At 36.2% G+C, this 13627-nt stretch overlaps 1 protein-coding gene across 1 annotated transcript in view; it reads right to left on the bottom strand.

The window, feature by feature from the left end:
• Gdh (glutamate dehydrogenase, mitochondrial) overlaps positions 1–9438 on the bottom strand; it is a 55009-nt gene extending 45571 nt beyond the window's left edge. Inside the window, exon 1 of the mRNA XM_071582634.1 lies at positions 8885–9438. Within this exon, the coding sequence (XP_071438735.1) occupies positions 8885–9314 (430 nt within the window). The 5' untranslated portion in view covers positions 9315–9438. The remainder of the gene's footprint in view (positions 1–8884) is intronic.
• Between the last annotated feature and the right edge of the window lie 4189 nt (positions 9439–13627).

Here is a 13627-nt window from a genome sequence, read left to right as displayed (position 1 = left end):
TTGACAAAATTCTGGTGAAAAAAGTAATAATGTTATGCGTCATTGAACGAATAATAGAATTCAAGATTCAAAATTATTGCTTTAATTTAAGAGTACCAAAAACAAAATATTTTACTGCAAGTCGGTAATTTTATTTGTCGATTGGTCAACTACCCGCATCTCTTGTTTTCTTTCGGGTGATGAGACAGACCCCTTGCACACAGAAAGTAACGTGGTCTTTCACGGTTCTGCTTGGAAGATAATATTACGGAAGCACAACTTGAGCGCGCGGCTTATCTGTAATCGTATCCCCCTCGCTATGCGGCGATACTTCAATCAAATCCTTGGACTGGGACACGAAAGTGACACAATTTCTCTTCAAAACATATTGGCAAATAATACTAAAATAATGAGAGCTGGCAAAGCTGGCTGCAGAAAATATGCTACAAAATACATGAGCTGTTACAAAGAATGTGAAAGGAACCATTAATGGCGGCAATTCTTAGCCTCTACCTCTCTCTACTTTCGGTGCCTCCTGCCCATTCTGAGTCGGAGGGACCTTGAGTTCCCAGCACAACTGAAGCATTTCCCTCCGCCTTCTCCCATTCTGGAGAAGCACCCCAAGCCCATTAGCTAGGCATCAATCCTTTATATAATTATTACCTCATCCATTAACACACAAATTGAGACTATGAGCAATTATACGAGGGCAAACAAAATATTCCTAAAAATAATTTGACAAAATTAGAAAATCACACGATATTATGTCAACACGCTAGGTTACGATATTCGTGAGCAAATAATCGCGATTTGTAACGTTTTGGCGGTAATAAATCACCGAAGGGGCGACTCTTTGAGGACTAAACCATATTAAGATAAAAGATTCAAGGATCTATAAAAAGAATGAGGTCTCCAAAGGAAAATCGTAAAAATGTTATGCCGTCAATAACGAATAGCAGCGGTATATCAACGAAACCTTGGGCTGAATATATTTTCTTGATTTTAATGGTCAAGCAATCAAGAATTGTGCGTGTAATTAAAAATTAGATCACCATAAAAATCGATAAAAAATGTTTTAATTACGTCAAGATAAAAACTAACCAAATATAACAATTCCCTGAAAGTGGCGCATTGGTATGGACGTCATATGTCGGATTCTCATTTACGTAGCACCTAGCGTCAGTAGATTATATTAAATATTGGTATATGACCTATTACAAAATTCAACGCTTCCAAACCCAGGTGATCTATTTCTTACAGCAAGTTAAATGTTAATGAGAATACATTTACAAAAATCAATTCACTTTTTTATAAGGAATAACCTGTTTCTTCTTTGAAAAAGTGGCAAAATTATAGCATTTCAAAACAGGTCATGGTCACACTCGCATTGATTGGGAAAATACGGTACAGACCATTAATTTTCCAGTTAAAACCTCGTCAACGAACGGGTTGCATCCCAGTTGTCCCAGGATGAGTAGTGTAACTCCTCCAAACACTTAACGAGCCGGCAATGAGGCTTATGGTGGCTCAAAGTCACTACACACGATCATCAGTTCGCATGGCGTTTATATCCCCGAATTTCAATTAAACGGGCACGCCCCTGAGTGGAAGATACTGTGTACCGGACCAGTAGAGATAGTGCACAGCGAATTGGCAACTCGCAAATAAATCGAGAATTCATCTCCAACCACAGTTTTTCTTTTCTAGTTTTACCAAGGGATAGAGTGAAAGGTAGCTCCGTAGATTTGCAATATTAATTTTAGCAAGATTATCCCTTTCTAGTAACTAATCTACACGGGAAAAGACGTACTGCATGATAGATAATTTTCAGCAAATGATTAGTATTTCCAATCCTAGAGTCCCCCTGACCTTCTGGCCAAATAATTGCTCGGATGGTATACTATGGGGGTCCCAACGGGACACAATTAATTCCTTCCGTTATTTCTGGTCACGTATAGAATTGAGCAGTGAATTAATTGATCGAGTTGACTTTCAAATGATTCATGAATTTCATACGAACTGGAAAAGACAGACACCGCTAATTCAATAATCTATCCTAAAGTCGATTTTAAAGGGTGTGGGCATAGCTAAAATCGTACAATGCTCCATTGCCTTTCATCATGTCAATTGCTTACTTTATGCCTCCAAAATTTTACTTGTTTTAACTCATCAATGCAGCTAAGTGATGCATGCACTCTGCCCCCCTTAATTCCTTCAATTATTTTTAGGTCTCCACCACCTATTTAATGTGGCTCTCAAAGTTATTACCCCCATGCCGGCATTAAACACAAACGATTTGTAAAATCTGTTTAAGTTACGCTAGACATTTAATCTCCGTACTTCCAATGGTTCCCAACCCAGAATTACAACAATACCGCGATTCTTTCATTTCATTCACAAAAGATTTAAAGAATCACAGTTTTTTCCTTCGTTTAATAGTTTCAAAAATTAGATCCTTCAACATAGGGTCCAAAATTCTCCACTTGTATTCAAGTTATTGCCAGCCATATAAAAGCTCTCCATAATTGTTTCAATGGAGCATTTCCCCATACTCGTTAGCCGACACCAAGTTTCTTTGATGCAGCTCCACAGAAGCCTTCTCAACGCTCTTGCAACGTTAGTGTGCCTCCCAATTAATCGACTTGGTCCGTTATGCTTGCCCCTTCGAGTCATTAGGTATAAGTAAGGATGGACTTTTTTAACGAAATTCAGTTACTCGGTTTTTACATTGATAAGTCGTGCAAATAATTTCAGACGAGACTCGAGTGAAAATTATCGCTACGCCATTATTTGTAGTGCCAATTTAATTTAATTGTCATTCCAAATATTCAATTGTGCCAAGACGCGTACTACCTTACACAAAATTCTACAGACAAAAACCATCCCGAAAATGACGCGGAAGATTATGAAATGTTCCCGACAAAATGTGTTTTCACACATTAGTTTTAATCAAATCTCCTTTATGGAATTGCCTGATAACTCTTTAGTGGCCAGCGTTCCTCAAAAGAGAGACACATTAACGACGAAGGACCGCAGAGCATGACGGAAAAACAAGGGCGGCAATCAAAACCATGGGTCACGGAAACTAAAATGATTTACGAGTCGTCACCCAGAACACTTGAAAACGCTAAGCTCGTAAAGAAAAAGTGTTTTCTTCGAGAGGTCACCATGCTGTGTGGGAACCTTCCCTGACCCAAACCCACCCCTCGCCTACTAACCACTGCGCACCAACTCACGGAGCGGACATCGCGAAAGAGCAGACGATGGATTTTCTTAGAAATTGGGTTAGTTGACGAGGAAGTGCAAATTTTGGCAAGAAACTCAGTCAGCGCGTCGGGAACCAAGCGATCCTGGCGAGATTCCAGCTGGGAAAAGGACCAGAATGGACCACAATAGAGTAGGCTATGGGAGAGGAAGCATGAGAAAAAACGCTTAAGCCTATTCACACAAGCAGCGTGGCGAATGCTCTACGCGGGTTGCCCAGGGGAGGAACTCGCGGGCTAGGACTTGGGAATCACGTTAACATCTGGAGATAAAACACATGACGCACATCATTTGACATAAAAGTTACTCCAAATATTATTTTTCTCCTCACATACGGTGAATCTTGCAAGCTGATTCCCCTAAATGCAATAATGGCACCTGAAGTAGGCGGTATGTTCAACTACACCCACAAAAACCCTCCGCATATATAGTATTAATTCCAATTTTTCCAGTCCTAACCAAATATTTGATCAGAGAACAAAACTATTTAATTACAACAAAATCCTTATTATTAACATCCTTAATTTATCCATAAATCTCTTTAAAAGTAGCGTCACACTAAGTCCCCTAGGAATTATTTTTCGATGGTCGATCAAATTTTGATACTTAATGTCCCAGTGCAATTTATGACTCCATGTAGTCCTTAGCCATGCGACGCTTCTGCCGATGAGGTAATTTCAACAGAATACGCAAACACATTACTCCATTTAGTACACTAGATTGAATTTAATGCTTTATATTAAGGCAGAGGCAAACCTAGAGCCAAGCACACTTACGGAGAGGTAACAATCTTTTTGGGATACGTGGCGTGGTGGTTGGGAGAGTAAAACATACTTTGCCATCAGAGAGACAAGGTTCAAACCTGTGGGCACCCCACAGCTAAACTTCCCACGAAATTTTGAGGTGCAGATTTACCTGGATAACTATACACAAAAAAGAGAAATGGACTGGCTTCCTTATCTTGAACGTATCATTTCGTGAACCTAGAATTCTCAAGCGTTGCTTCCTGTCCCGCCGATAAGAACCAACCTCCAGGAAGACGACTGAACGGCCATGGAGGCAAAATAGACACCCAATCCCAAACCTTTACTCAATAAAACTTTTGTGACATTGAAGAAGACATTTCGCATACTATCAGCCTCCAATCTGCTGTCCTTGTTTGAATGAACCTGCTGCCTCCAACTAGGATGATTTCACAAGAATAATGATGCCATATTTTGCGCAGACACACCAACGACATTATCTAAGTTCAATCAAACGTATACTACGAATTGTGAGTTTCCACGCCTCGAGAATTCTTGATCAGATCTTGGCGAGAGATAATTGCTTCTTGAGGGGCGCAATAATATAGTGAGTAGAGCGCTGGGGTACTGACCTCTGGACCCGGGTGTGATTTCGGGTGACGACTGGAGGTACGTTTAGTTTCAATGAAGCCGTGTAATTTTTTGGGTACCAGATCTTTCTGGGATAGCACAGATGGCATGTGGACAGTAAATGCCTCCCCTCCGTAATGCACGAGTTCCAACCGCCTTTGCGTTTCATATTAGAAGTCTACTCTCACCCATCAAAACAGCCCCCGGCTTTGCGCTGAGTAATTTCTGCTTTACTTGAATCACTCACAACCACCTCTTTGAGAGGTCGAGAACCAGAATAGTAAAAGATCCCAGAGCGTTTCTCTTTCTGCTTCTTCTCTTAGTCAACTGAGACACATTCTGGCTAAAAAAATATGCTCGGTAAGAATGGTGGCACTCAGCAGATCGACGTTTATCAGGATATGGCAATAACTAATATGGTTACTACTTAAAAAAATAGTCATGACAGCAATTACGCAAAAACATTTGGGCGATATTAAACTATTTCTCGTCAGCCCCAGACTTCGAAGACGTGAGGCCTCTAAGCAAGGAGTCGATAACCTTTTTTACCGCGTAACAGTTTTTTTAATCTTTGCGGGGCTCTAAGCCTGTGATAAATTGAACATATTTTACTGTAAAGCCAAAGGGACTTCATCCAACATTCCATGGACCGGAAAGAAATCTTCCATAGGGCAAATGCGACCCGCGGTCCATTGGTTGCGGACTAGTGCCCTAAGCATTTTACTTGGAGGTCTCTAGGCGACTGAAGTTCGTCGGTTCAAATCTTGAGCTTTCCGATTCAAGAAAATATGGTAACAAAATGTACTCAAATTATGGAGATTAAAACTTGAAATTGCTGGGTTTTTCAGAAGAGAGATTATACTAACCTCGGGAGGCACTAAACGGATGCGTATTAATATATTCACAAGCTTCCCTACCCAGTTGATTAACGCATTTTGGATGCAGAAGCGAAATCAGTTCTTTCATGTATAGTAAATTCGGTAGCCCCGGATTTTTCAATTTAGGTACCAAAGCATGCATGCTCTCGCACTCGACCAAACTTTATCTTTCGAGTTCTTTATGCATGTTCACCAACATTGATTTTAACATTAATAATGTTAAATGCATACTGGAAAGTTAGTTTAAAATTTGTAGATTAATTAATCCGATTAGTCTGGAAAGTAATGGTCATTTTTGTCTGTTCCATGACAAAATTACATTACAAAAATTAATATGCGAGCCCTAATACTAAAAAGAATAGTAGGGTACTACCAGGATTTCTTGAAAAGACTTTTAGTACTTATAAAAATAAGGCTCTTTTTTTCCTGAGTAACAATATAACAAAATAAAGTTCAGTGACTACAACAAAAACAAGAAATCAATGTTTTGTATTCAATAAAGAAAAAAAAGAGCTAAAATTCTTACCTATAGAGTTGATTATTTACATTTTTAAAAACCAGCCTGAAAATTAGCCTTGTTGGGAGTGATGAGGGCTGATTCATTTCACATCGTCTGGAATCATCTCTTAACTACTGCCAGGCATTAAGTAGCGAAATAGTGAGCTCTAGTGTCTCTCAAGATAAGATAACTTCTTGTGTAAGCAGATCGCTTGCTTGCTTTAAAGACTACAAGAAGGCCAATAATGTTGGCCAAAATAAAAAAATATTAAATATAGTGAATTTGAAAGCTAATCGCAATAAAATATCTCCTGTAAAATAACTAGTCTTGCAAATTTATCCTACAATTTATCATCAGTGGCTGCGCTTGGCAATAATGGAGTCAAAAATTACTCAAATCATGCTGAAAAAAATTTTACTTTGAAGAGCTTTTATGTATTCAAAGACCATGTCCTATACTAGAGGAGCATCAGAAGTGATAGCACATGGTTTTCATGATACACTGACAAGTTTCATTATTTCAAACCAAATCCACTAAGTAAAATACTAACGTGATAGCATAGAATTGCATGTTAACACATCCATGGGTTTTGAACCCATGACAGCATTTATAATGGGTCTATCTCAGATTTATATTGCAATCAACTTTTAAATACAAGGATACAAAAGTGCTGGGGCATATTAATTATTCACATGCTATGACACACATTTAGTTAGAAAGGGAGGGCCAGCAATTTCTAATTCATGATTCAATGTAGATAAAAAAAATATTAAGAGTTATACTGAGGAGGTTTATTCAAACATCTACTATGAAGCTAAGCAATAAATTAGATGAAACGCCAATTTTGTAGTCAAAAGAAGTCTAAAGTTTAAGGTATAAATAAAATTTTCAATCAGTTTAAAAAAAGAAATTATTAGACTATTATATCATCAGGTTTGATCGCGCTACTATCACTCACCATATCAATTTTTATCAATCTGAGTAATCATTTATAATGCATTTCAGTAGAAAAAATCATTGAATATAAGACCTTAAGAAAAAATTATAATAGAAGTAAATGAACTTCTTGTTCAAATGATTTATTTCATTTAAACATATACCAATTAAAGAAAGATATGAGAGATCAAATAAGAATGACCCATTTACAGAATGTTAATCTGTACAGATCGTAAACTGCATAACTGTGTTTTTGTACAACGATCTGTGCTCAAAGTACCCTGATGCCTGTATACTTAGGTAAGCAGGCATACGGTTCTCCAGGTATGTCTATCATCGGTAGTGAACATATAAAAACGGATAGGCCGGTGGATAAATAGAAACAATTGTAATGGGGTAGATCCGTCAATTAATGCAATCCTGTCCGATTACTTTCTCCCGCATAGACGACCCCTTCCATTCATTATCCAAGTTTTATAGACATTATCATGACGTTTCTAAAATAAATGATTCTTTTATTGATCATGGCGAAATGTTTCCTGAAAGGATATCATCATTAAAGTGAGGGAAACAATAAGTCAGAAAATTCAACAGATATGACAAAATCGTGATTGTATTTAATTTACATTAATAAGAGAAATACCTACACATTCTATCAGAAAAAATGATTTCTCTATTGGTAGTTAATTTCAAAGCGACGGTGCACACTAAATGGACGTAATTAAATGAAAAGTCCAAGGTATGATCATTTTCTCTTTCTAGCTGCCTTACATAATTATTTTGTGATACTATACCACCCCAGAGTGATCACGTCAAACTGGTAAAATTGAAGCGCCACAACTATTTCCGAATTAAAAGTGCTAAAATAAACAACCACAATATTTTCTCACGTTCCCGATTAAACGTCATCACATGCCACTTTTACGAACACCTAGGCAGGGAGTCGTAACAGGACTCTGTCAGAGTTTTAGACTCTTTTACTAACATGTGATATCCTGAAACTTAACCCGAGTCAAAGTGAATAAATTACAAGACATAAATAAAATTTATGTTTGAAATAAAGCAATAAATGTCAGTCATCTCAAGCAATGTGGATAACGGGCATATAAAACTAAATAATGGAACTTGAAATGCTGACATTTAATTTAATAAAAAATTAACTCGCCAATTTGATTGAATTAAAAGGGATAAAACAAGCATAACTTTCGGCCCATTCTTAAACACCTTGGGAGGTATCACGATAAACTATAAAAGATGAGCAATTTTGATAGATACACAAAAGCATTACAATTTCAGGAAACGCATTCAATCCAGGTCTGATGAATACAAAATAGATTCTATTAAAAATTGGAACTATTTAACTTATGAACAACCTCTGCATTTTAATCTGATTTACCATCAGTCATCCCATAAATAAATGCATTACAAACGGCGTGTCGGCTGTGAATACTTAGCAGACGAGTTGAGTGCCAGGATGTACACCAAAAAATAATGAATTTATGCAATAGGGCTTTTCCTAATTCTGAATTTTTTGGCAGACTTTCTCTACAAGAACAAATGAAATACGCATTTGTTGTCAACAACAACAAAAGGCCATCGACTAATCGAGGAAGTAAGCGGCGCGATGAATTATTTACACAGATTACTCGCAAAACGTGAATGATAATCATGAAATAAAAGAGAATAACTGAAATCGCTGAATTTTTTAATTAATCATGAATCAGTACTTGAAGGTATCTATTGCTAAAAATATTTATTGACGCATACCGCCAAAAATATACCATGGAGAAAACTTCAGGTTAAGTGTATCTACACATGCTGAATTACTTTCTAGTTGGGCAGGAATTTAACTCAGCACAACCAGGACCGCAAAACAAGCATTTACATAAAAAGTAATTTTAATGACGATAAAAGGGATAATTAAATAAATTCCATAAAACTAAAATCGCACTTACCTCCTTTGCATGGAGTTCTGTGAGAGCTGTGCTGTGCTCGGTAACCAGTAACCATTTCGTACGCACCCGAGTCTCTTCTAAGGGGAAAATTAGTTTCAAAAACATGATGGCACGGCTGCATTAATTTTAAAATTCCATGAACCTTATTCTTTCTCTCGTCTTGGGACATTTTATGAACTTTCATGTCGTCTACCAATTTATCTTCAACGATCATACATGCTCTATGAAAAAAGTATTCTACCATGTCGAAAAACTTCGGATTAGAGGCTGTAGGAATATCTTTCAACCGCTCGGGAATTTGATGATCGGCATAAGATCTAGCATGAAGATCTTGGACAGCAACGGGACAGACATTAAGTAAGATATTTCCTTCGGCTGGAGTCGGAACATTTTTCAAATTTCTTGCAAGGTTGACGCTTAGGCGAAACATTTTGGTGTTAATATAAAGGCCTACCGTTCACAAATTCACTTATTCAAACTTAACCCTCCCTCTCTGGATATATCCTCCCCCAGCACCGTACGTTGAAGCAGCCGTGCCGAGAAATGAATCGAACGCTGAGATGACTGCCGAAATGTCATATATACCAAAATGGTAGACGAAACCGATTGGGCTTCTTTAAAGCACCATTTTACATCCAATTACTTGGCGGGAAATGAAAACTACCAGAACTGTCCCATATAGTAAAATAAAACTTATTCGCTTTCAAATTTATTTAAATGCTCTTATACGGCTTTAAATGGGTTTAATATTTGTGAATATTTTTTCAAAATTTATAAAAATTCTACCTTTTCTCATGAATCTATTAATAATAATAATGTAATCGCACTGCACTCAATATGGCAAATCAAATAAGCTTTAATGTCCAGTTAATCGTATTGGACAAAAGTATTTTTACACGAAGAAGGGTATTTTATGCAATACTTTTACCAATTTCTTTTTCCTAACTTACAAAATACGCCATAAAGGAAAAATTGGTGTATTTTTTTCATTTTTAGACCAAATTTAGCCCTGTACACTAAGGTTCCGTGCGTATTTCTACATATTTATTTGATGGTGTATCATAAAATCCCCACCCTAAGGGAAGAAAATATTTAAGGTTGTTAGTGTATAACAAATTCTCTTGGAACAAATATGGTGGTGCAGCTGGAATCACAAGACACTATCAAAGAAGTTCCATCTTCAGTGCTAACATTTCAAGAGTTTTGGTTTTCTCCGTCAACCAATGGTAATACATATTTTAACTACAGTGGTAATATAAAAAAAAACATGTGGACAAAAGTTTGCGGAGGGCAAATAATTGATGGTTCACGTTTCATGAGTTATATTTAGTTTCCACGATATTAGTCAAAATTTTGGGTATGTCTCATGCTTCACACTGAGTTTAATGCTATTATGATAACATTTGTTCAACCTCCATCACTCAACATTTCTAATCAAAGAGTGACGTAACAGCAGATCAATCAGCACCCCTACTGGGAAGAGTTACCCACCCAGAAAGTAACACTTTTTTAATGTCTAAAGAAAAAAGTTAAAATATGTTTACCATTAAACACATGAAAATATCATGAGACTTAACTGTATCACTTTTAAGGTTATACATAAACATTTCCTCCTATGCCAGAACATTTTGTGGTATGATGAGTATATGTGATTTAGATAAATGATGATTACAATCTTCCAAATATTAAAATACCTCATCACCTCCAATACCCCCATGTGACTTATGGTCAAGAAGCACAGCTTTTTTAAAAATCTCAGCTAATTAGTTTGCTCATAAACGTATTTAAAAAACTGATGACTTGGAAGTCGTTGATCATCCACTTATTCACTATATTCATCACTTTTTCATTCAAAATAGAGAATAATAAAGACTTAGATATAAATAAATGAATTTAAATGGGTAGCAAAGCAACAGATGGGCCATTGCAAATAAATAATAAAATTAGAAAGCCCATAAAAGGTATTGTGCATAAAGATCAAGTTAATTTGCAATGCGGAAAATCATATCTCTAAGAATTTTTATGAGAACAAAGCAATATCATAATAAAAAAAACTTTTAGAAATGCTACAAAAAAACCTTTCCTTGAAATACATCCCAATGGTTGGAGGTGTCAAATTTAAGAGATTAACTGTAAATTAGATGGAAATATAATGAAAAAATTACTCTGATCTTTATAAATTATTAATTAGAAAAATCCTCACTCTGGAAAAATGACTGAATGCAGTCTTTTATGATTTCCATTCAATCTACAGCTGGATGGACTCTAACAAAATGTTCATTCAGTATTTTTCTCTTATGTAATGTAAGTATCCCGCATTTCAATGAGTGTCTATGGAATAGGAGGACATGTAAGTACAGTGAATAGAGTGCAGGGCTACTATCAAGGGAGGATTACTAGGTTCGATTTAAAGGGACACCTTTGAAATTCCTTGGGTTGACCCAAGCTGTGTGGTTTTTTGGCAATAAGATCTTTCTGTGAAACCATAGGCAGCACATGGGAAGGAACTGGACTTTCTACTCAGATGCATGAATTCCACATGCTCCTGTGCTTAGCATGGGGTGTTATCTACCCTAACCTATCTAGATGGCCTTTAGATTGATAAATTCTCCATCCAATAAAATTATTTAAATGATTTAATTATAAATATCTATTCCCTTTGAATTTACCCATCAAATCAGGAGTTCAAACCAATAATGTATGTAGGTAATCATTTATCATTCTCAAGCCACATATGAAAAGTAGGTATTAACAAAAAGGGTACCAAGGCTGGATCAAAAATATGCTTGACAATGCTTTATATATCTAATGGAAAAAGGAGACCACTCTGCAAATTAGAAGTTTCACTGAGATAACTGCAAAATTCATAAGGATAAGGGACTAAAGAAAACTTTTAACTGATAAAAATTTTAAGAATAAAGGCAAGTGATTGTTGTTTGAAAATAGAATATATGAATTATCTTCCATATATTTGCAGAAAGTTGATGCTGTGATGGATTTATGGATATGGGTGTCTCTAAAAATTCATGCAGCCAGATAAAGATGCTCTGCATCCAATTTTCATGGCAAAACAATTAAAATATTATTTCCTCTTAACTATAACTATACATGGTACCATTAAGATTTTTACATAATTTGGAAAATTACAAAGGACTCTATACATGATGTAGCGGTCCACTAGCTATAGCTAAATTGTATTTGAAAAAGTGTGCAACCATTAATTAATTGGTATTCTGCCATTTAAGCTAGGTTTCAGATGTACACAGGTTGATCTTCGGTGCATTTTTTAGCTTAATTTATTAAATCACAGCTTGGAGACTTTGAATCTTTGCTTGTTTTCCTTTCCATCCACCACCACATCTCAAAAGGCTCCAATCTACAGTCATCTTGCTTCAGCAACCATGTTTTTCTAGTGCACGAAACCATGCTCCATATCAAAGTTACAGTAATTCTTTTTGTAACAGCTCTAGTCAATATCTCTGTCATTAATACCCTGCTTCTTGTGAAAGCTTCTTGCATAATGCAATTTTACTTCTCATGTCCCAATGATTTTCACCATTTGGGTCTGAAACACTTCTGTAATGGGTAAACTGTACCTTCTCCTCTATTTTATGATATTGCATATGTCCGCAATGTATGCATTGAAAAGTAGAGGTTATAGTGTGCACTCCTGTCTTGCCTCTCTTTATACCCCTGCCCATCTTGACTCTCCATCGGTCAAATACACGCAAGCAATCTGAGACCTGTGCTGCTTGCAGATAAGTCACCTATCCCTCCAATCTACTGCTATGCTCTATAATACATTCATTAATTCTTTACAATGTACTCAATGGAAAAATATCTATCTGCTAAGACTAATTTGATTTTAATTTTCTTAATGCCCCGTCTATTCTGGATTCAAGTATGCCTCGGTTAATGCTATCCTTATCTAAAGTATCATCTCTTTCTATGCCTAAACTTGCTGACCGAATATCCTTGACATACATATTACTATACATTTTTTCCATCTCTCTTAAATCTTTCTTCATTCAATTTATAACTTTACTTTTACTCCATTAGTAGTTTTCACAACTTTTCCCACCCACTTCCCGATTTCACTTTCACCTTTCAGCTCAACACACTCATTTCTCACTCCATTTGTAATCTCTGTATATTCTCACTGTATCTTCTATCATGCTCCTTTCCCATATTAGTTACCTGCCTCAGTTTATTATATTCCTCTTTGTATTCTTTCTTTTTAATACGACATTAACATTCTCTATATCACCTTGTTTATAATCCATGGCTTCATTGCCATTTTCCTATTGTTTCCATTGTAATATTCCCATAGTTTTATTGGTGGCTTTTGATTTTACATTTTGAGATCTTTCCATCCATCTTCTACTTTACACATCTCCCTATCCTCATAAATTTTTCTACTTCCTGCTGGTACTATTTTCTTTTTGACCCTTTTAATCTCAATTCCATTTTCTTATTCCTGTTTTATCCTCTTGAATTTGACTTTATACTTGATTAGCACTAAATAATGACCTGAATCAGCATCCTCTCCCAGGAAACTACAAAATAAACATGTTTCTCCCAAACCTGTGCCTTTCCAAAATATAGTCTGATATCTCTCTGAAATCTCCAGCATTCTCCCCATAAACTTACATATATTGTGGTGTTTAGACCAAGCATGTTTAATTCTTGTTTCCTGCAGAACTTAATTGCTTTTTCTCCACTATCATACCTTATTCTTAAAAC

The sequence above is a fragment of the Hetaerina americana genome, unplaced genomic scaffold, assembly GCF_022747635.1.
Source record: "Hetaerina americana unplaced genomic scaffold, ioHetAmer1.1.p SCAF_12, whole genome shotgun sequence".
Lineage (NCBI taxonomy): Eukaryota > Metazoa > Arthropoda > Insecta > Odonata > Calopterygidae > Hetaerina > Hetaerina americana.
Note: the sequence above shows the minus strand (reverse complement) of the source record. Positions and strands in the feature narration are given on the sequence as shown.